The sequence below is a fragment of the Myotis davidii genome, unplaced genomic scaffold, assembly GCF_000327345.1.
Source record: "Myotis davidii unplaced genomic scaffold, ASM32734v1 scaffold573, whole genome shotgun sequence".
Taxonomy (NCBI): domain Eukaryota; kingdom Metazoa; phylum Chordata; class Mammalia; order Chiroptera; family Vespertilionidae; genus Myotis; species Myotis davidii.
The window spans coordinates 4,672,991-4,693,725 of record NW_006285997.1 but is presented as its reverse complement, the minus strand read 5'-3'; the positions used below and the strand labels follow the sequence as shown (position 1 = coordinate 4,693,725).

General features: G+C 48.8%; 1 protein-coding gene across 1 annotated transcript; it reads right to left on the bottom strand.

Annotated features, from left to right (window-relative positions):
* Positions 1–3,769: 3,769 nt before the first annotated feature.
* Positions 3,770–19,258, bottom strand: ZNF862 (zinc finger protein 862). The gene is given in 8 exon segments (XM_006757218.2): positions 3,770–5,064; positions 5,570–7,684; positions 8,505–8,609; positions 12,992–13,121; positions 14,524–15,185; positions 17,356–17,460; positions 18,794–18,880; positions 18,883–19,258. Coding segments are annotated over 8 exon segments (3,438 nt in total). The 5' UTR covers positions 18,944–19,258; the 3' UTR covers positions 3,770–4,891.
* Between the last annotated feature and the right edge of the window lie 1,477 nt (positions 19,259–20,735).

Genomic DNA, 20,735 nt, shown 5'->3' with positions numbered 1-20,735 from the left:
GAGCTCCTGTGTCAGCCCCTTTCCCATTGGTCTTCCCCCTGTCACCTGCACACCAGAGGCTGAGCTCTTTTCAGATGGAAAATAACAATGCTAAGTGTCACCTCATGGGGAGGCTGGCCTTGACCATATCAGAGTCACCTGATTCCTTCCCTTCATCTCCCTTCTCTAGCACCCAGTATGTCTCCATCTTAATGCAGCCGTGTTGGGACTAGGCACTCACAGAGCTGCATTTGCAGCAACCCACTGTGGGGGAGTCTCTGGAATTCAAAATTCACTGGGCAAGGGGAAGGAAAACATAAGACTAGAAGACAGGACAAGAAGCAAGGGAACTGTGCACCATCTCTGAGGCAGACTGAGTGGCTACGTTGTGTCCACTCAGACCACTGGAGACAGAAGCTCACAGTGCAGCAGGGGAGACTTCTGTTAGAAGAAAGAACTCACCACGGTTTGCCGGAGAGGTGAGATACTAACAAGCTGTTGTCCTCAGCCCTGCAGATCTTGAAAAACAGAGGCAACACCCATGTGTCCAAAACTCCAGCCAGAGCGAAACTGAATCCAAACCAGACTCTATGACCTCTGACCAAAAGCACTTGAAGTCTGCACCAGAGAAATTAGCACTGGATCCATTCTTTTAACATTATCAGGCACAGTCCTGTGCTGGGCCCTGGGGTCTACAGTGGCCAAGAAGCCCACGTGGAGCATGAAGGACCTTGTCATCGAGGGGAGACAGTACCTTGTAACTGACAACAACATGAAGCAGAAACTGGCGAACAGTGTAACAGGCACAGAAATCTGCTCTGGGACCGCCACAGGCCAATGATACCGACCAAAACACCCAATACATACTACCAGTGCTGCGTTGTTAAGAGTTTATACGCGTTATTTGGTGTGATCCTCACAGCAGCCTTAGAAGGCAGCCATCGCCCTGGCCGGGTGGCTTCACTGGTTGGAGCGTCCTCCCATACACCTCACGGTTGCCGGCTGGATTTGGTCAGGGCACATACCTAAGTTGCAGGTTCAATCCCCAACAGGGGCGGCAGGGGAGGCAATCAATCGATGTTTCTCTCTCACATCATCATCATCTCTCTCTCTCTGTCTATGGAAATATGTCCTCGGGTAAGGATTTTTTTAAAAAAAGGCCTTCGCCCTAACCGGTTTGGCTCAGGGGATAGAGCGTCAGCCTGCGGACTGAAGGGTCCCAGGTTCGATCCTGGTCAAGGGCATGTACCTTGGTTTCGGGCACATCCCCAGTGGGGAGTTTGCAGGAGGCAGCTGATCGATGTTTCTCTCTCATCGATGTTTCTAACTCTCTATCCCTCTCCCTTCCTCTCTGTAAAAAATCAATAAAATATATATATTTTTTAAAAGGCCCTCATCATCATCATCATCATCCCCATTTTGCCTATGAAGAAAGGGAGGCTTGAGCGGTGACATTCCAAGGTCACAGCCGGTGCGGTGTGAACAGGGACGAGCCACAGCGGGACTGGCCAGAGGGGTGACCCTCGAGCATCTCCCGCGACAGTCGGCTCTCCGCCCTTCCCCGACCCTCTCCGCCCTCCCCCGGTTTTTCCCCAAGAAAAAAGAGCCCCTGGGGCCACCAGCCTTAGAAAAAGCAAGGCAGGAAGAGAGAGGCCCTCAACTGCTGGGAATCTTTTCAACTTGATCACCTACCACACTAAGAATTTCACATCCTCAACAGTTTCCATCCCAGGCCCCCAGACAAAGGGGAGGGACTTAGGGAGACCTACACTGCGCAGGCGCGCGCGCATCCTTGGGGGAGAGGGTCCGGCCGATGGGCTCAGGGCGGGCTTTCTGGGCAGCCCGATCTTTTCAGCTTCGATCAGCTTCTCCAGTTCCCTAATTCTAAAAGAATTCATAGGGCACAGGCCTGTGTCGAAATGTTTTATTCAGGGAAAAACATTGAAAATCAATCGTGGTTTTATAAACCTCATTTGCACATATTTGAAGGAGGACATTCCTGGGCTGTCATCCGCCTCCCCCCCCCCCGCCCCCCGGAGTCCTTGGCTGGCAGACACCGGGATGCGGGAATTGGCCAATCTTCGCACTGTCCTGCCCAACACTGAGCACGCCTGGGCTTGGGAGAGAACCAACAGTCCGGTAGTCTCATGCTCCCCAATGTACCCCGCGGGCAGGGCGAGGGGCGGGGCGGGGGGGGGCAAGGCTGAGGCTCCTCCGCCCCCCACCTGGTCTCTGGCTCTCACCTACCTGTCGGTTATTACGCTGGCTATTCAGGTCAGTGATGGGGCGCGGTGGGTGGGTGGGGAAGGCCAGGATGGGAACATGGAGTTGCCATGAAGATTACAGGTAGGAGAGGAGGGTGGAGGCTTGTCCAGGACCCTGGCCAAAGGCGGAGCACTTGCTCCTTGTATTCCCAATGCCCTTCAGCTTGGTTGCTTGTGAGGCAAAAATAGGAAGCCTCTCCAATCCAGGGGCAGCCAGGCCCTGGGGCCTGAGACACAGCAGCTCTCTTGAAATGAAATGAGCTGCCCGGCAACAGGCCTCCGGGAACGGCCTAAAGGCGCTCGCCACACTGCGGCATTCCGAGGGGTCCGGCTTCCTCACAGGCTGGCCCTGGAAGCTTGCTCAGAGCACAGAGTGGCAAGGCAGGGTGTCCCCAGCTGGCCTCCAGGGCAGCATCTAGACCTGCATCGGGAAGTAAGTGCATGGAGCCCACATGCAGCGTTGGCCGCGGGACTAAATCTTGCTCTGAGGATTCTTAGAGGCTGGAAGATGCATGAGGAAAGCCCTTGCAGGAAAGTCACCTCAATTCGGAATCCCTATGGATAAGGGGGGAACCACAACCCCCACTTTAGAGGACCTTTCTCGCTTCCATCCTACCAATTCACCCCACAGTGCCTGGCCTAGGGCAGATTCCCGAACTGCACACAGAGGCTTGTGTGAGCGGGCTCCATCTTGGCCGGGTAACACGCTGCCCAAGGTCCTGCCCCAAGGGCAGGAAGAGACATTTCCACGGGTTCAGGGCAAAGTGAGAGCAGAATTCCTGGCACAGAGGCTAAGTGCTAAGGGTGGGGAGACAGGAAGGGAGAGTCAGAATCCTGGGAACCGGGGGTCAGCCATCCAGTGAGCCTTTCAGATACTAGTGTTGCCAGGGCTCTCGGCACCCTTAAGGAGGGGAAGTGGGCAGACTGCTGGCTGAGGGTCAGACCACCTCAACTTGCAACAGAGCAGGGACCCCAGCGGGGGCCGGCAGCAAGGCCAGCAAGGAGCCTGAACAAGCAAGGCAGGGGCAGAGAAATTTATAACATTTTATAAATTTCAAGTATATGACATCATAATACATCTGTATACTCTATTGTGTATTGACCACCTAAGCCCAGTCTCCTTCTGTCACCATGTATTTGATGACATCCTTCCCCACGCAGCGGTTAGGTAGCAGGACCGGACACACCATCTCCAGCCAGAGAAGCGGCCGAGGAGCCTGCTGAAGGAAGCTGCCTGGAAGGGAAGTGTTTTACTTTGGGGAAGAAGGGCAGATGGGCAAGAGCACGCAGGAACCTCACAGTGCGGGGGCCCTTCTGTGCCTGGAGTGGGCACACAAGTTCCGGGGGGACCTTACAGCCAGGCCCTGAGCCCCAGGCCTGGGGGTCCCAGGCTGAATCCCCAGAGCAATGTTGGGAAGAATGGACTAGAGCAGTGGTCGGCAAACTCATTAGTCAACAGAGCCAAATATCAACAGTACAACGACTGAAATTTCTTTTGAGGCTTAGGAAGAGCCACACTCAAGGGGCCAAAGAGCCGCATGTGGCTCACGAGCCGCAGTTTGCCGACCACGGGACTAGACCATCCTGCCGATGGCACATCTTAGGAGCACCTCTTCCCACAGTAAAGACATGGGTGACGGGACAGAGGATGACAATGAAGAGTCCCCTCTGTGCGGTCCGAGGCCTGTCTTGCAGGTAGGTGGATGCACTGTCACGTGCCAGTTCTGTGTCAGGCTGGGAACCAGCAGGCACATGGACTCTCTGCTACTTAATGGAGGGGGGAACTGAGGCACAGCACAGAGGAATGATTAATCATGGCTGAACTACTGCCTGTAGTAGAGCAGGGACCGGATCCCAGCCTCCTGAGGGCAACTTGGTCCAGTTTGCTGCTTAGGAAGGCACCCCAGCATGATGCAGGTCAAACACAAGGGCCGCAACTGTGGGACTGGGTGGGACGCATGGGCTTGGCTCGCTCCAGGGAGATGCTTCTCTCGCCTGGCCTGGAGCCGCAGGAGAAGCTCTCTGGAGCGCTCTGTGCAAAGGGCTCTGCTTGTCTCACCCTAAAGGGCGGTCCTAGGAGGAGGTAGAGAGATTCTCTGATGAGTTTCCCACTTTGAAATCAGGCTGTACCTGCTTGTCATAGAGCCAGGGTGACATCCCAGACCCTGGCCAGCTGAGCCTGGAGCCTGGTCATCCTCTGCCCCTCACCCAGTGTCTTCCCCAGGCCACCGAGGCCGTGGACAGCCCCACTGGAATGCTCCCCAACGTTCCAGGGGGCTGGGGTGCTCCTTTAAGTTCCTACCCCCAGTAGTCTCTCCCACTTCAGAAAAATCCTCTTGCCACTAGCATATGGGGTGAAATCTTTCGCAATGGGATTATTTCCTGAAGCACCTTAAACATGAACTTGAGATAAGAGTGCATATGTCAGTGCTGCCCCTGCTCCATTTAGAGGTGAACAAGTTCTGCACCCCCTGATGGCCCTGCCTCTCTGGCATGTGGGTGTAACTACCTTGTCACTGCCCACTTCCTGTTCTTAGAGTCCCTACCAAAGGAAGATTCTAGGGCACAGAGCCTGTCAGCATGACCACAAGGGGCAGGGTAAGGGTCTCCAAGGCAATCCTAGGATTCCTGCTCCTGCAGAGCCTGTATCAGGACAGCACAGGGGCCTCCTGGCTGGTGTGGGGGTACAGGAGCCTGTCAGGAGGGTCCATGAGGCAGTCGTCAGGATCTCCACCCGTTCCCGTAGGATGGATGGGCGGCTTCTGGGTCACGGCCTCCTCCACATGGCGTGCTCCCATCTTCTCCATCCCGGGCACCGCCCCTCAAGTGGGAGGAAAGAGAAGGCACCATCAGACTTGGGGAAAACACAGTACATGAGGATCCCCTTCCCACTGCCAACTGCACCCCAAGGCACATCCAGTGGAAAAATACAGTGGCAGCACAGACCGGAGACATGACTAGGGCTGCAGGCCAATCTATGCCCATGCTGGGACACAGGACCTCCCCTAGGGGCTGTTTGTCCCTTGAAGTCTGAAGACAGTTGGTTGCTACAACCAGGAGGGCACCACGGTATCCAGTGGGTATGTAACGGATAGAGGTGAAGGACGCTGCCGAAGACCCACCACCACAGCACGGGCCCTCACCAAGATCTATTTGGCCTCAAATGTCAACAGTGCTGAGGCTGAGAAAGCCCGCTGGGAAGGCTCTATCATATACCATCTGGTAGGGTTCGCTATTTGCTTCAGATGTGCAAATCCCTGTGTCCCCAGGATGAGATTCCCTTCCGCCGTGTTTCCCCCTCCAGGAACTCTACCATGCAGACTTACTTGCATAGGAATGGGGTGGCACCGGGGCACAGGCGTAGACGTGGCTGAAGCGCCGGCCTGAGGAGGTTAGGTACCAGTGCTGGATGGCGGGCTGCGGGTCATACTGGGTGACTGCCACACCATTCACTGCTGTCATCATGAGCATGTTGATCACCTCATTGGATAGCTTGGTCCTCTCTTCGGTCCTGATCCGGTTCATGGCACTGAATCCACGCTCACAGCAGGAGGTGGAGACGGGCACACAGACCACCGCTGCCACCAGCCTGCTCAGCAAGGGGAAGCGGCAGTGCTGGGCCAGGGCACTCTTACACAGCATGGAGAGCGGCAGGTTCCTGGCCGTGGCTTTCAGGCCCAGCCACTCCTCCAGGAGGGCTTGCTCGCTGTACCCTGGGGGCATTGAGAGCTCAAAGTACCTGGCAAGGGCAAGGATATCATCGTTCCCAAAACTGGCCAGTTCAGTGCCACTTGGCCAGCTCATGGTGTCAAACACCTCCATGTTTTTGAGTTGTGGGGGACGGTGTGTGTCAAACCTCTGCTGGAGGTACTCAGTCCCTGTCAGGATCACTCTCTCCCTGTCTGCCTGGAAACGCTGCTCTGCCACCTCCATTCTGTCTAAGGAAATGCCATGCAGCTGCCCATCCTGGAAGCTGGCATTGAACTCTTCCTCTTTGAGCCCCGCCCGGTGACGGAGGGTCTCCAGAGCGACATAGGCCCTTCTCAGCGTGGAGTTCACCTCCGTAATCAACACCACTTCTTTCCGGCACACCTCCGACAACGGCCTGTAAATGCTCAGGAAGTCCAGCAGGAAGTGGCAGAACCTGATGAAATGGAAGTTCTTCGTGAGCTTCAGCATGCCTTTGGCCCTGTGCCCAATCTGGCCCCCAGCCTCTGCCACACTCTGGAGGTGCCGAGCCAGGGCAGGCCAGCTCGAGATGAGCACAGTCAGTGTGCGCCTCCTACTGGCCACCCACTTGACTGCATTCAAGTCCTTGAGGCGGGTGATTTCCTGCTGCAGTGCCGTAGCGCCTTGCTGCAGCTCTGCTAGCCTTTTGTTCGAGGACTGGTAAAACTTGAAGACGGTTCGGATGTGCCGGTCACACTTCTTCACCAGATCAATGCCTGCGCAGGCATCCACCACAGCCAGGGGCAGCCGGTGGGCCACACAGTGGACAGGCAGCAGCGGAGGGATGATCTCCTGGAACTTTCCCACAAGGCCCCCGCTGTGGCCCAGCATGGCTGAGCCATCGGTTCCCAGACCCACGACCCAACCAGGCTTCCGGAAGGGGACGTCCAGCTCATCCAGTGCAGAGACAATGGACTCGAAGCACCCATCCACCGTCTCACTGTAGAGCGGGGCCAGCGTGATGTAAGACTCTTTCACCTCTGCCCCCTTCAAGTAGCGGATGTAAATGGCCACACAGGCCTGGTCTGGGGTGTTGGTGGAGCTGTCCAACAGCATGCTCATGCAGAGGGAGTTCCGGACGTCCTCGAGGACCCCCTTCCTCAGAGTCTCAGAGATGTATCTGATGAACTGGGTGCACGCAGTGCGGTTCCGGTACTTGCTCAAAATCATGGTCCCTGTGCTTTGGAGGAGCTGCAGGGTCTTCTCAAAGTCATTCAGTGGCCTCGAGTGGTAGGCGATGGAGTAGGCCGCATTGAAGAAGTGCTCCATGTTGGCCATCAGGTCACTGGAGATCTCTGGGACTAGGGCAGCCTGAGGGGTGTCCTCCTGGATTTTAACAGTGTTGACGCAGAGCTTGTGTGCTTTGCTGACTTCATGGTATTTTAAAGTCTCCACTTTGAATGGCCCCGTGTAGCCTTGGACTAACCGCGATGACCTGTCGTGGAGATGCGGTTTTTCTTTGCAAGCTGAGCAGAAGAGCTTGGTCTCTTCTGAGTCAATGACTAACCATGGGAACTGCCCAAACCACGACCTCTGAATGGAGCGGGGTCTGTAAATCCTCTTGATTTTCCTAGGCCCATCTGCTTCCACGTCACAAAGGCTGGACCTGCAGTAGGAGGCACATGTCTCCACAGGAGGAGCTAGAAGCAACGCAGATTCCACAGCCGAGGCCTGCGTGTCTGCCTCTCCGGCAGCCACCATCTTCTTTTTCCCTTGGGAGCACATCAAACTGCTTCATTTTGCTGCCCAGAACTCTGCAGTCTCCCACCAGCTAAGACACCCAATGTAATACGTATCCTGACGCAAAGCAGAACGGATGAATGTGGCCCACCTTCCTAGAGAGCATCACTGGCCTCCCCGTTATTATCTATGGAAGTCAAGAATTGTTTGCTAATCTCTGTGGGCTCTTTAGCCAGCTTCCCCCTCTCTATCTACACAGTGACCCAGGATCATGTGACATCAGCTACTAATAATAATCTTAGTTAACCACCTTGGCCATAGATGCTATTGGATAAACAGGTGGCTTTAATCCTCTTCTGAGGCGTCACAAAGAAATGAGGTTAAACATCCATAAGTCCTTATGAGCCTTTGAAAGAAGGGAGGCACAGAAGTATAAACAGGAGCTACTAGCCAACAAGTTACTGCTGGAGATATGCAACAAACTAACTCCCACAGGCCAGCAGTGCCAAAAACCAGAGGAAGAGGGAGAGAGTAGAGGCTCACAGGCCTGTGGGCACATCGTTGATCAGAACCAGCATCTCCCACACCCCTCCTCCCATCAGCTCAACCACGGTCCCTTTAGCACTTCTGCTCATCAAAGTCCTTATTATTTCCATACTGTCCTGGTTTCCCAGTTTTCTACGCTCTGAGGGCAGGGTTAATTTCATATTCATCTCTGTCGACCCAGAGTCTAATATAGGGCCTGGTGCACAATAGGCTCAGGTTAAGTATGGCTGAACTAACACTGTGTGACTTGCCACAGCTACCTGGGCCCTGGACGTGCCCTCCAGAACTCAGTAGATCAATACTCACCTGGAAAACGACCTTTCCCCCACTTCGCCCCCTTTGGATCCTTGATCCAGGGTGCAGCTCTATGCTCCAGTTTTGATATCAAGTCTGGTTTGGTAGCCACAGGCCCTATTGCAAGGACAAAGAGTCATACTGACGTCACTGCTATGGACCATCAAGTCAAGTAGCTCGCCCAAAGCTATTTACGGTCCCTGAAATATTCAGGGATGCCTCTGGGTCTATCTCTTAATCGTCTATTCAGCCAGGGGCATGATGGATGCCCATTCATCTAGGGTGCCAATTTATTCTTAAAACCCAAGAGGTACCCAGAGTAGGGTGTATCCATTAGTCAGGATAAATAACTTCCTTAGATCCATGGGCCACGGGCCAGCCAAAGGCATCTAGAGTAGAAAGCATGAAAATAGGAAGAACCATGGGGGATAAAGTAGAAAGAGAGAAGACAAGGATGATAAAGAAAGCCAGCCGAGAAGTGGAAGAATGCCACCAACTACTGCCCCGTGCACTTGAAATGCCCCTTAAAAATGTCTACCACCTGCCATGGAACCCGAAATCTAACTAGAAGAGGTTCATGTCTTTGGGTTAAGCACTGCCCTTTATTTAAAACATGAATATCCCTCAAGGGTATACAAAGAACTCACTTTCTTGATTTAAAATAAAATCCATTAGTGTCCACTTACATGTTTCCGTATGTGTCTATGTGAATGTGTGTATATACTTTCTTTGGAAGGACATACAGACAACTGATGACTGTGGGGCTATTGGGGTGGAGCAAAAGACGAGGTCATGGGGAGATTACTTTCACTAATCAACTTTTAGGTGATTGAATCTATGTATATTTACTATATGTGCATATATGTATCCAGGTATTTACTATTAAGAAAAATATAATAAAGTATTAAAGTATGGTGGGTTGAACACATATCCTGCTTAAAACAAGACATAAGCCCAAGAGAAACATTGAACTAGAAATGTGAGTACATTTTTCAAAGACAGAAAGATAAAAGAGCAAGAAAAATAACAGCTGAACACCAAATGCTGGCAGAGGGGGTGAAGGAGGAGGACATGAATTTGGCCATAGAATCCCTGGAAGGTTTAGGACCTGGAGGGCCCAGGTGCAGTAAAAGGTGGTGGGAAAGGGATGGGAGGACATGGGGCCAACTCAAAGTCTACACCAGGGGTCCTCAAACTTTTTAAACAGGGGGCCAGTTCACTGTCCCTCAGACCATTGGAGGGCCGGACTATAGTTTAAAAAAAAACTATGAACAAATTCCTATGCACACTGCACATATCTTATTTTGAAGTAAAAAAAACGAAACGGGAACAAATACAATATTTGTATTTGTATGTGGCCTGCGGGCCATAGTTTGAGGACCCCTGCCCTAACATAAAACAAGTCAGAAAAAGGATGGAAGAAAGTAGAGATAATGCAAGGAGCAAAACAGAAATTAAAAAAAACAACAAAAAACAAAACAAAGTAGGATTAATAATCCCAAAGAGAAAATGCATGATAGTCATCCATGAAAAGATCAATAAAGGCTCTTAGATTTAAAATGTGACAGAAGAAATTTTAAAAAATTAAATGGAGCCCTAACCGGTTTGGCTTAGTGGATAGAGCGTCGACCTGCAGACTGGAAGGTCCCAGGTTCAATTCTGGCCAAGGGCATGTACCTTGGTTGCGGGCACATCCCCGGTGGGGAGTGTGCGGGGGTCAGCTGATTGGTGTTTCTCTCTCATCGATGTTTCTAGCTCTCTATCCCTCTCTCTTCCTCTCTGTAAAAAATCAATAAAATATATTTTTAAAAAATTAAATGGAATTGTTAGAAAATAAAATCGAGGAAATCTCTAAGGAAGCAGAACAAAAAAGTTAGAAGCAGAAAACAGGAGAAAAAGAGAAAAATAAAACAAAACTAGAGGTTTAACTTAAAAAGTGTAATATCTAACAATTAGCACTTTTTGGAAGAAAGAGAGAAAATAGATATGGAGATATAATAAAAGAATTTTTCCCCAAATTGGAAAAAGTGAGTTTCCACATTTCAGAACCATGGACTAGATCTTAAAAAGAATAGAAAAACAGGCTGTGTTCAAAGATTTAGGAATAAAAAGGCATTTATACTTCTCAATAGCACCTGTAAGACCTAAAAGCAATGCTTTCAAAATGCTGAGGAAAATTATTTCCAACCTGGAATTCTATACCAACCCAAATTATCAATTGTGAGGGCATTTTCTGATATGCAAAGTCTTAAAATATTTCTTCCCATGAACACTTTCTTAGAAAGTTACTGGAGGATGTGCTCCAACAAAGCAAAGACCTCACCTGAAAGAAGAGACAGATCCAGGCAATAGGGGAAGACAAAGGACAGTGTGAGGCCACCATAGCTATGCAGCAGGCCTGGAAGATCACTCGTTTAGACAGAGCAGAAGCAATGACAGACCCATGACAGCAGTCTCCAGACCAAGAGTGAAGCAGATCGGTCCCTGGAGTTTGATCATGGGGAAAAGGCTCCTCAGAGGAGTTGTGGAATTTCACTGGAGAGTTTCAGAAGAACTGGTGACAGGACAGAAAACTGGCAAAAGAAAAAATAAGAAAGAAATTCAATTCCAGGGGAGCCCATCAGCCAGTTTCTGCCTTAGTCTTTTTCAGGCCTGGAGCCCCAGGAGATACAGGTCCCATTGTCGTTCCCACTAGGCTTCAGGTCAGGGAAAAGTAGCCCGCCCCACCCCTCCCATGGCAGTATGTGGAGAAGGCTCACAATGCACTTGACAGCTCTTTCCAGAAACATCTCCAATATCCAGCTCCCTGACCTTGTCACTCCAAGTGCTTTGATGCCCTCTTTGAGGTGAGGGCATGGGTTACGGCTCAGTGTTTTAGTTTCCCTCCTTCCCAGTTCGGCTTCTGTGTCTAGCTTTGGAATGGGGATAGTTGTCTGGTATTAATAGAGCCATGCCTGCCTTTTTTTTTAAATTACTATTTGTATGGAATTATCTTTAGCCATCACCTAACTTTCTTTTTTTTAATATATTTTATTGATTTTTTTACAGATGGCATATAGTCGGAATATGCCTTTTCATCCATTCTACCAATCTCTGTCTTTTGATTGGAGAATTTGATCCACTTTTACTTTTAAAGTGATTACTGATAAGGAGGAACTTGCTTCTGTCATTTTGCTATTGGTTTTCTCTATGCCTTTTAGTTATTTTGTCCCTTATTTCCAGGATTACTGCCTGCTTTTGTGTTTAGTTGACTCTTTGTAGTGAAATGTTTAAATTCCTGTCTCATTTCCTTTTGTGTATATTTTATAACTATTTTCTTTTTGGTTACTCTGGGGATTCCATTTAACATCCTAAAGTTGTAACATTCTAATTTGAATTTATACCAGCTGAACTTCAATAGCACACAAAAATGCGGTTCCTTTACAGCTTCATCTCCTTTACCCCTATTGACTATTGATGTCACAAAATTACATCTATATACATTGTATGCCCAAAACATAAATAGTGATTTTTAAAGCATCAGTCGCTGCTGGAATTCCTAAGTTATGCTCAGCAGCCTGTTCTGTAAGGCTTCTGTTATCATTTGCTAATAAAAAAAAAAAGTAAAAGCTTTATAACATGAAAAGTTGTCTTTCTGGTTTGATGCATGAGAACCTTGGGTGCTTGGCAGAAAAAGAAGAATAGGAAGCAGATGGAGGAGATAATGTTCGGGGAAGGTAAGGAACACTATGACCTTCATCATTCTCCAGTGCTGGTCTAGTGACACCTGGGCCACTTGGCCACCAACCCTTGCTGGCTCCTGGAAAGATAAGGCAGCCTGGGCACAGACGAAGTGGAGGACACAATACACTTAGAGGCCCTTTCTTGCCTCCATGCCTTTGCTCCCGCTGTCCCCTCCCGCTGTCATGTCTAGATGTCCTTCCACCTCCCTGTCCAGCTAGTTTTCAATTCGGTTAAAACAATTCACACTCGGTGAAGACTTTGCTAATCTCTCCCTCTGTTGCCCAGGAAAATTAAGTCACTCTCTTTGGCAGGGCCAGGGAGAAGCCTGCAACCGAGGTATGTGCCCTTGACCATGCCCTTTGGTCCGCAGGCTGACGCTCTATCCACTGAGCCGAACCGGCCAAGGCCTGAACCTCTTATGGAGCTTGTGTTATTTGACAGTTTCTTATGAAAGTATCTGTCTCTCCCCAATACCCGCCAGCCTCTCGAAAGCAGAGACCTTGCTCAGACCTTGGAAGCAGAACGAGTTCAGGTTCGCCAGACACATAGTAGGTACTCAGTAAATGTCTGGTGGAGGACGGGTGATAGATGGGTGCGGAGGTGACAAAGTACAGTATATCCCGAAGCAAGGCGAGATCTGAGGCGTGGAAGATAGACTCATTCTCTGCCTGTGAACACGGAAAGGGCGGAAATGGGAAGATGACCGCAGCCACAGTGCCCTTGTGGGTTGCTCACGTCAGATGATGGTGGTGACAAAGGTCTACATGAATCTTTACCCAGGGAGGCCAGCAGCTCATAATTCACCCGCATCACGTCTCTGTACAGCTCCTTCTGCGGCTGGCCTAGCACGCCCCACTCCTCCCGCGTGAAATACACTGCCACCTCCTCAAACACCAGCGGGAGCTCCTGCAACAGAGAGCAGCAGTCACGCGGTGCGCCTCGCCTCTCGCGTCAGACACTGGCATGACACTTTCGGGTGCCTCTCAGGGCCTGCGTTTCCTAGGAAGCTCACCAAGAGGCCAGATGTGCTCTGAGGAACTAATTTATCCTTCGAACTAAAGCAAATTCATGAGGCCTGGAATTAGTGAGTAAGAACCAAATGAGCCTCAGTGGGATCCTAGGGTCTCCTCGGAGGAAATATGAACACGCTGGAAAAACAGGGATCTTGGTAGAGCCTTATGGCTGCACCCTGTCTCCTCCAGTCCTGAGGGGTGTCCTTACTCAGCCGTGACTACTAAGGTGACCTCTGCCTCTAGAAGCACCTGCTGGAATTTCCCACTGGGGTGGAAAGGAAGGAGTAAAAAGCAACGAGAGATGCGACTATGTTTACACAGGCTTTACTGCTACAGGAATTCAGATTATAAGAGGTTTGGCCTGTTTATTAGCTTCTAATCTAAAAACTAGAAGGAACATGAATGTGAAGAGAAATAAGTCTTGACACTTTTCTAGATTCTGGAAAAATTCGAGCTTACGAACTTTAGCTGCGCCCTTCTGATGTTAGATAAGGGAATGTCTGAGCTCTGCTCCTTGGTGTACTAGAGCGGGTACTCAAACAGATTTGTAGCAAAGTCCTACTTACAGGGAACAGTGAAAAATGGGGAGGGTTCTAGTTACTCAAAGATTCCAGTTAACAGTTTTCTCACAGGCCAACCTTCCAAAGAATTAGAAAATTACAAAATAAACTGAGAATTAGAGTCTTCTAGGACCCACGAGCGCTGCAGGGAGTGGAAGGAAAACACTGCGCTGGTGGCAAGGCCTGAGGGGAGGTCAACACCACGAGAGGCCTCGGACTCTGGACACATCACTCCCAACGGTGCGTCCAACCAGGCTGCTCCCCCAGCCTCAGAGCAGCACCAAAATCACTACACGAAAGAACGTGTGTGAAGAGCCGTGGCAGTGTTTACAAGTGCTCCATGATTCCGAGGTCCAAGTTGAAAAGGAAATGTGAATTGATGACTTACTAGTAAGCATGCTGCAGTTGTTCTGTGGTTGTTTTGGATTCTGGATAACGATTACTATTCTGAGTCTAGGTGCTTCCCTGCTATCAGGAGTTAGAATGTTCTGTCCCACTAATTATGTTTTGTTATCTGCAAAAAGGAGATGATAATAATAGGGCTGTTGTCTTAAATAAATGAGAGTTCATGGAGAGCACTTAAAACAATGCCCAAGACATGACAAGCATCTTAGCTTATGGTAACATTAGTAGCAGGTAAGCTCATATAATTTCTTCATCATCATCACACAATGTATGTTGTTCTCAGTATGGAATCCTCCCCTGGAGATGCAGCAACCATTATGAACATATTACCTGGCCGCAGGATTCAGCAGAGTCATTACGAACAATGTTAGTGTTTGAGGAGCTGCTGACGTCACTGGCGGTATCTTTATGCCTCACATGGGAAATGCACTCTACATACAATGCAGGAAGTGCCCCATTCCCCACAGGCTCCTCCCGTTCAGCTCGAGAGCTGGGCAGGAGCTGGGCCGTACCACCATAGGCTCCCAGAGGCGCCGGGGGCTGCAGAATGGGATAATCTGGGCTGGCATCTCGGATGTTCCGGAAACGGGCTGCCCAGATGGGGTCCTGGGTTGCCAAAGCACTGATGCAGAACAGGTGAGCGTTGCTCTTGGCATGATATTTGAGAGTCTCCACCTTGAACGGTCCTGTGTAGCCTTCTATCAGTCGGGACCGTCTGTCTTTGGCGGAGGGGTGTTCTCGGCAAGCGGAACAAAAGAGAGCCGTCTTCTCCTCATTCATGACCAGCCACGGGAACTGTGCAAACCAAGACTTCTGGATGGATCGGGGTTTCAAGGGCTTTTTGCATTTTCCTGCACAGCTTTCCCTGATGGTGCCACTCTCTGCTCTGAAATGGGAAAGACAGGCTTTCGTCTGAGGGGGGAGGTCCGGTCCAGCTTCTCTGGCTGGCCCATGCACGTCCACTTCCTCCATGCAGCCCATCTTGTTTTTTCCTTTAGATAAAAGAGACAAAGGGAATTGCCCTCAAGTCCTAGAGTCAGAGCCACTGCCAATCACAGACACATCAACTACGAAAGCTGGAGATCACACATACCAAAGTGACAGCCTCTCCCCGCATTCTCTTCAGTCCCCCAGCTCCCAGGCCCTCCTTACTGCCTCCAGGAGGAAATCAGGTGGGTTTAAGCAGACGTTTTTTGTTGTGTTTTGTTTTTTAAATTTAAAGGATAGACACACCTGGCCAAAAGGAGATCGGTGCAATTTGATCTCTGCAACCCAAGACAGTGGCACAATCTTCAGGACTTCAAATTTATTTATAGATAAGAAACTGAATTAATAGAACATAGGGTCAAAAAAGAGATTTGAAGCCAAATATAGCCGTATCTCAGACACAGTGCGGGTTCGGTTCCAGACCACTACAAGAAAGCAAATATCGCAATAAAGTGAGTCACAGAAATTTTTTTATTTCCTAGTGAACATAAAAGTTATGTTTATACTGTACTGTAATCTATTAAATGTGCAATAGCATTATGTCTAAAAAATGTATGTATCTTAATTAAAGAATACTTTATTGCTTAAAAAAAGTCAATCATCGCCCAGCCGGCTTGGCTCAGTGGTTGAGCATTGACCTATGAACCAGCAGGTCACAGTTTGATTCCCAGTCAGGGCACATGCCCAGGTTGCGGGCTTGATCCCCACTGTGGGGCGTGCATGAGGCAGCCGATCAATGATTCTCTCTCATCATTGATATTTCTCTCTCTCCCTCTCCCTTCTTCTCTGAAATAAATAAAAATAAAATAAATAAAAAGCCAACCATCACCTGAGCCTGTTGGAAAAATGGCGCTAATAGATTTGCTTAACGCAGGACTGCTATAAGCCTTCAATTTATTTTTTTTTAAAAAGCAGCATCTGTGAAGTGCAAGAGAGCAAGGTTTGCCTGTGCTGCGACTCCATACTCGGCAGGAGTCCCCTCCACAGTATTCTCTGACAGACAGGCATCAAGACAGCTTTGGTCCCAGAGTTTCCTTAAGCTGCTATCCATCTTTGTATAACTTCCACCTTGGGGGGCTGCTTCAGCCCCTCGAGAGAAACAAAGTCCATTCTTCTGTTACACCACAACCCTTCAAAGAGGTGGAAACCCTCATAACCTCACTAAGATTTTCTTTCTTCAAGTTTCTTTATTCACTCCTTAGTTGAAATGCAGCTTAGACAACTCAAAGTCCTCTGGAGACATTTTTTTATGCATCGATGGAAGTTCTGATGCCCAGGGCCAAGAACTTAAGAGACCAGTCTATAGAACTGCGCTAACCCAGGAGCACAAAACTCCGAATAAGAGTCAAGCGTGGAAGAACAAAACAAATAGTATCAAGAAGTCTAGGGCTTGCCCTGACCAGTGTTGCTCAGTAGTTAGAGCGCCAGCCCAAGCACAAAGGGTCTTGGGTTCAATTCCAGGTCAGGGGCACACACCTCGGTAGCAGGTTCAATCCCTGGCCTGGGTCGGGGCACAGGCAGGAGGCAACTAAGTGATGTGTCTCTCTCACATCAATGTTACTCTCTCTTCTGCCCCTCCCTCCCTCCCTTCCACTCTCTCTAAAAGCCAATAGAAAAAATATCCTCAAGTGAGGATTTAAAAAAAAAGAAGCAGCCTAGGGCTCCTGTGGTCCATCTGAGAGAGACCATGAGGGAGAGCAAACTTCTGTGATTCAATTCACAGAGGAATTTGTTCCCACCCCCTTTTCCTCCCTCAGGAGGGGCTGGGTTCACTCAGTCTCTTACACAGTGACAGGTTACCATATGGCCCGGCTCTGCTTGAACCAAGCCAATCCCTGGACAGGACAGGTTTATCAAAGGAGGGAAACATAGTTAAATCCTTAGAACTTAGTAAATGACTATTCATCCATCCATCCATCCATCCATTATTCAGTGATTATCTATTGTGCAACTACCATGTGCCGGGCATTGTTCTTGGCACTGGGAATACAGTAGTAAAGAAGAGCAAGTCATGCCTTCATGGAATTTATGCCAGGGGACATGTGCATATTTTAGTTATGGTGAAGTTGGGGGGGGCATTCTGTGTAAGTTGGTAGAGAACAGGGAGAAGCAGAGGATGAGACAGGAGTCCTCTCTCCAGCTAAGCCCCCTGCCCCGGTGCAGGTCCACACTCACCTGGGTGGTGGCTCAGGAGATGCCTCTGGCCCTGGACATTGCCTTGCCATGGTTCTGACCCTTGCTCAAACTTACAGAACAGCTCTGGGTTGGCAATAGTTGGTCCTGAGTCAGGAAGAGAGAGAGAGAAGCATGAGATCTTGGATCTAGATCACAACACTAAGGAAAGATCTGTCTGTGACATCCTCTCAGCATTGTAGGATAATTGGTTAGGGAGGCAAATATAAATCTCAATATTTTAGCATACTGGTTTAGAAAATGCAGGTATCCATGAGGCCCCTAAAAGAAAGGGACCAGTGAAAGCAATGAGGGGCACAGCAAGGTCTGAAAACTATTGGTTCAGAACAGAGGCTCAAACTCAAAGGCTGAGAAGGAGCAGAGCCATAACACAACTGAGAAAACTGTGGCCAACCATGTACCGGGACAGCTGCTACTCCACTCCAGGAAGAGGCCACCATGTGGACGCAGGGCCGGCACTGCCTGACGATCCCATTTTTTAAGAGAAGCCAGAAATCCATAGTTTTATGTGAAAACTCCCAATGGTTAAATACTGATAACATATATAGTATTTTTTTAAGAAGCCAAAAAAAAGTGTTGAAAGCAAAAAAATAAAATAATCTGCAAACCTAATCTGGCCCATGAGCTACTCCTTTGCCACTTCTGGTTTAGAAGAATTAGTGGTTTTCAAGTGTTTTAGCACAGGAAGAAGACCCAACCCAAGCAGCAATCCCCCCACCCACAGAGAGCGAAGGCTGTCATTCTCATAACTCTTAGTCACAGACCAAGATGAAAAGAAGAAAGGACAGGCATGACAGATGGCCATCAAATTGAAATCAGAAAATACTATCTATGCAAGCACACACCTGAAATACAATTGCCGCTGTCCATGGTACACAGAGTCTACCCATAGAAGCAGAGAAAGGACATTCAGAAAATAGAAAGATAACCACATGGACACAAAGTTTTAGGTTGTTTTATCTTATTCAACCTCTATGACCATCCTATGAAGAGGGAAGTCAAGACTGAAAAAGGTCACACCAGTGTCATATGGTAGAGCTGGGACTGAGAACAGATTTCCACACTCCAGGTCTGACACTATTTCTACCTCGTGTCCTGTGGGCAACAGAATTCACCTTGCAGTCCAACGTAACACAGCTAGGGCTTCCCATCTGGCAACTTGGGATATCCTGAGGCATCATGGTGTAGCCCAATTTTCCCCAATTCTCTTGGCCAATTTAAAGAAAGGGTAGTGAGTGATCATGACCAGGTAGAAAAGGTAAGTTAGGTAAGTGAGAAAAGGGACTGAGCAGATATAAATAGTATAAAGATGCCTGGGAAAAAATGGTAAGATTCCATAAAATTCTCAAGTATGTCATAGTCGGATGCACTTGGGAATGCCAATCCAGACTCACTCAGGTGGGGGGAAGTGAACCCATACCCAGGGGTGCCACCAGCCTGTCAGAACCACAGGTCTCCTTCTGCTGCTGACTCAGCAGCATCCATTCCTCCTGAAGCAAGTACAAATGATGTCATCAAATGCCACAGGAGCCTGAAAGGAAAAATTATACCAGCTAAGGACCAACTTCATCCTTAGATCAGTCTTTCATACCTGTGTTCATGATTACCTAAGGTCATCTCCTACTCTGGGAGTGTAACAGATTGGAGGAGGGGGCACCATCAACCAACATACAAGACTACATCCCATGTCTCACCACCTGGGTTCAAGTCACAAGTCAGTGAGGCTCAGTCCTCTAGGAAAGGCAATGCACTGAAACAAAAGAACCATAAAGAAGGCTGAGTCGGGAATTCCTAATCCCTTCCCTGCCTGTTCTTCAAGGGCTTCCCACGGGAACCATTAGTTCTCAGCCTCAGCAACAACTCAGGGCACATTCTATTTAAAAGTTTATTTATTTTTACTTATTGATTTGAGAGAGATGAGGAAAAGGAAGAGAGAGGAAGAGAGAGAGAGATCAATTTTGTTGTTCCATTTATTTATGCATTCATTGGTTGATTCTTATATGTACCCTGACTGGGAATTGAACCCACAACCTTAGTGTATCCGGATGACGCTCTAACCAACTGAGCTATCAGGGCCTCAGGGCACATTCTTTTGCAAAATCTTGAACAATGTAAGCTTCCCTGAGGAAGATGTACCTGAACCTAGAACTATTTGAAAGTCATGCAGAATTATGTCTGAATGAAGTTGATGATCAAGACAGGAAAAGCTTTGGAGCTGAGAACCACATCCCATCAGCTTATAAAGCAGCTCTGACCCACCAAGAAAAGGCGACAGGGAGTGCAGGCAATGATTTGGGGATTATAAAAGAGCAAGAACTGCCCAGCCGGTGTTGCTCAGTGGTTGAGTGTTGACCTATGAACCAGGAGGTCACGGTTTGATTCCCAATCTGGGCGCATGCCCAGTTTGCGGGCTCCATCCCCAGTGGGAGCATGCCAGAGGCAGCTGATCAATGTTCCTCTCTCATCATTGATGTTTCTCTCTCTCTCTCTGAAATCAATAAAAATATTTTTAAAATTTTAAATAAAAGAAAGAGCAATAACTAGCTGATGCAAGAAAATGGAATCCTCACCCAGCAGTGGACAAAATGAGAAACAACTCAAATTATACCACTAACTCCTCAAAAGACTCAGGTTGAGGCAGCACTTCGAACCTCTGGCCTGGGAACAAAGGCAGTGAGGCCACAATTAGAGGAATTTTAGGGAAATCTGTTTGCCAACAAATGCCTACTGAGAGTCCCCAACAAGAGGCAGTAAGATGGCAGAAGCTGACTAGGACCTCCCCCCCATACATGCTCAGAGCTTCTAGATAGAATTTTGTTTTTCCACGGTGGAGTGGTGTTAACTAACAACTGGACTTCTAGAATTCTAAGGATAAACTCTAACAGGGCAGACAGAGACCAAAACAGGTTGGGGTAGGAGGTGGGGGGACAGGAGAGGAACTGAGGAAATGGAGGTGAGACATGGAGAAGAAAAATTGACAAAAAAAAAATATCTATCTATATATATATAGATATAGATATCTGTGTGTGTGTGTGTGTGTCTATATATATACATGTATATATATCTACACTAATAAAAGAGAAAGATGCAAATTAACCATCACTCCACCACACTCGCAAGCCAATCAGGAGCCAGTATGCAAATTAACCCAACTAAGATGGCGGCGACCACGGAGCTGGAGCAAGCAGAAGGCTTGGGTTGCCCCCAGCGATGGGAGGAAGCCAAGCTTCCTGCCTGCCCTGGCCAGACCTGGGCTCTGCTCAAGGCTACAAAGTTTCAATTATAGAAGATAAATAAATCCCAGATACTGCTTCCAGCCCACCAAAAGAGAAAAAAAGAAGGAAAGGCTGGGAGCTTGGGTC